General features: G+C 38.3%; 1 protein-coding gene across 1 annotated transcript in view; it reads right to left on the reverse strand.

Annotated features, from left to right (window-relative positions):
- Window positions 1-210: 210 nt before the first annotated feature.
- LOC101851681 (SPARC-related modular calcium-binding protein 1) overlaps window positions 211-2,001 on the reverse strand; it is a gene marked incomplete at its 5' end in the record, with an annotated part of 32,439 nt that continues 30,648 nt past the window's right edge. The window contains 1 exon segment of the mRNA XM_013089276.2: window positions 211-861. Coding sequence (XP_012944730.2) covers window positions 845-861 — 17 coding nt within the window.

The raw sequence follows: 2,001 nt of genomic DNA on the forward strand, positions 1-2,001 counted from the left end.
CCCCCCCCCCCCCTCTCCCTTTCCAAAACTCTGGGCCACACACAATAATAGTTTAATCAAAGGCACGCAGTATAATTTGTCTTTATTGTGTGTTTGTAAGCTTTGTAGAGTTGGGGTTTTGGTCATACTAAACCTCTAGTTAGTTTAATGGTACCTGTACTTCCTATGCTACATTTTTTTAAAACGATGTTCGTTTGATTTAACATTTTAGTATATGCTATTATTCTTTTTTTATGTATTACTCGAACTTTAGTTTTGAGAGTCAAGGTTTTGATAGAAAGTGAGGAAATTGTAAATTGAATACCATCTATTTATTTATTCTTTTGTGTTTATTTACTAATTTATTTACATGTTTTGTTTACTTAATTAGATCATCTGCGGCATTTATATGACCTTATTGTTTTGCAAGTGCCGTGAAACTCTTCTAAACCTTAGATTACTTATTTATTCATTTATACATTTATTTATGTGCCTATTTCTTTATTACATTATCTATTTTCTTATTTATCTATTCAAGCATTTATCTAATCAATTGTCTTCGTGTTTGTCTATTTGTCTGTTAATTTATTGTAAGAGGAAAAGAAGGGGAAAAGGGGGGGGGATTCCTTTCCTGTGTTCAATTCAGCCAAAGAAAAACTCTCACGCAAACGGGGGGGACAAACAGTTACTGTAGTGGCACTGTATTCACAAACAGACACAACATACTTAGAGAAGTTTGAGTCGTACAACAAGGAGAGCTAGGGTGGACAAAGCGTGGTTTGACAAGTTCCCTTTCCAAAGGCTCCCATCCTAGCTTCCGGGGGGACAACTGGGCCGGACGACATTCGCCAGCTTTCGGAGGGCCTCAAGTCAACTGATCCACTGAAACGAGAGTGGAGAAAGGAAATTCAAATTAGAGGACACCTGAACTCCAAAAGAGGAATTGTTATCATTCTGAGCTGACATTTAAATCGCTAATCGCGTTTTTTCGTTAGGGTTCTGAAGCTGTTGAACCGGTGAGTTCAGTTATTATTATTAATATTTTGATATTTTGATACTGCGATTTCTTCTTTCTTCTCGTAAAAAGGTAAGGGGAAATAATAAAAGGAAACTGCTCGGAGAGCAGAAAATACCGGGGGGATATTTTCGAAGATGAAGTATTTGAAGACAGGAAAATTTCAGTCGCATGACTTTTTCAGCTTACTGTCTCGATTTCGGGCTTGGTTTCAATTAGACTAAAATGTAAGTTGAAAGTAGAATTCACAAGGAAGGCCGTCCGAAATCTAGCGATGCCCAAACATGTATCGATACTGGGGGACAGGGGAGTGAAAGAGAACAGAGCTCAGGCTGGCGTTCAGGGCAGAAGAAAAACTAGAACAGGAACAAAACAGTGTAACACATTTCAACCACACAGACGACACCAGAGAAGGATAGAATCTACGTAGGATCACACTTTATCACAGAGAAACTACGTTTAAACACATTATCTCGTCAGACAAAAAGTAGGAAACAAGGAAACGAATATGACAGTTGCTTCTGCTCAAGTGAAAAAAAACAGCTGCTGTAGAAAACGCAAACGAACAGTGCACCTATTCACGTCAGACAAATCAAATTCAACCATGAGACGAAATGTTTGCAAATATGCAAATACAAGTATACAAAAACAAAATAATAGTTATGACGTTGAACAACAAAATAAGTGACGTGGCAATCACACGTTTCAGATCTCCCTGGTGATTGAGTTCAGTTCTCCAATTATCAATACAATTCTATGGTAACTGCTCGAACATGCTGTAAACCCATAGAGCAGGACTCTACCTCAGGCAAATTGGGATATTCAGAACACAACAGGACAAACGCCACCCTCCCCATCCCCAATCCAAGACACATTTATTTTGAAGTGCTTCAAAGAATTGGAAGCACACATGTAAGAAATTATTCATACAGAGGTAAATACCTTGTCAACCTCCTCTCTCTCTCTCTCTCTCTCTCTCTCTCTCTCTCTCTCTCTCTCTCTCTCTT

The sequence above is a fragment of the Aplysia californica genome, unplaced genomic scaffold (genome assembly GCF_000002075.1).
Source record: "Aplysia californica isolate F4 #8 unplaced genomic scaffold, AplCal3.0 scaffold00915, whole genome shotgun sequence".
In the NCBI taxonomy this organism is placed as follows: Eukaryota; Metazoa; Mollusca; class Gastropoda; order Aplysiida; family Aplysiidae; genus Aplysia; species Aplysia californica.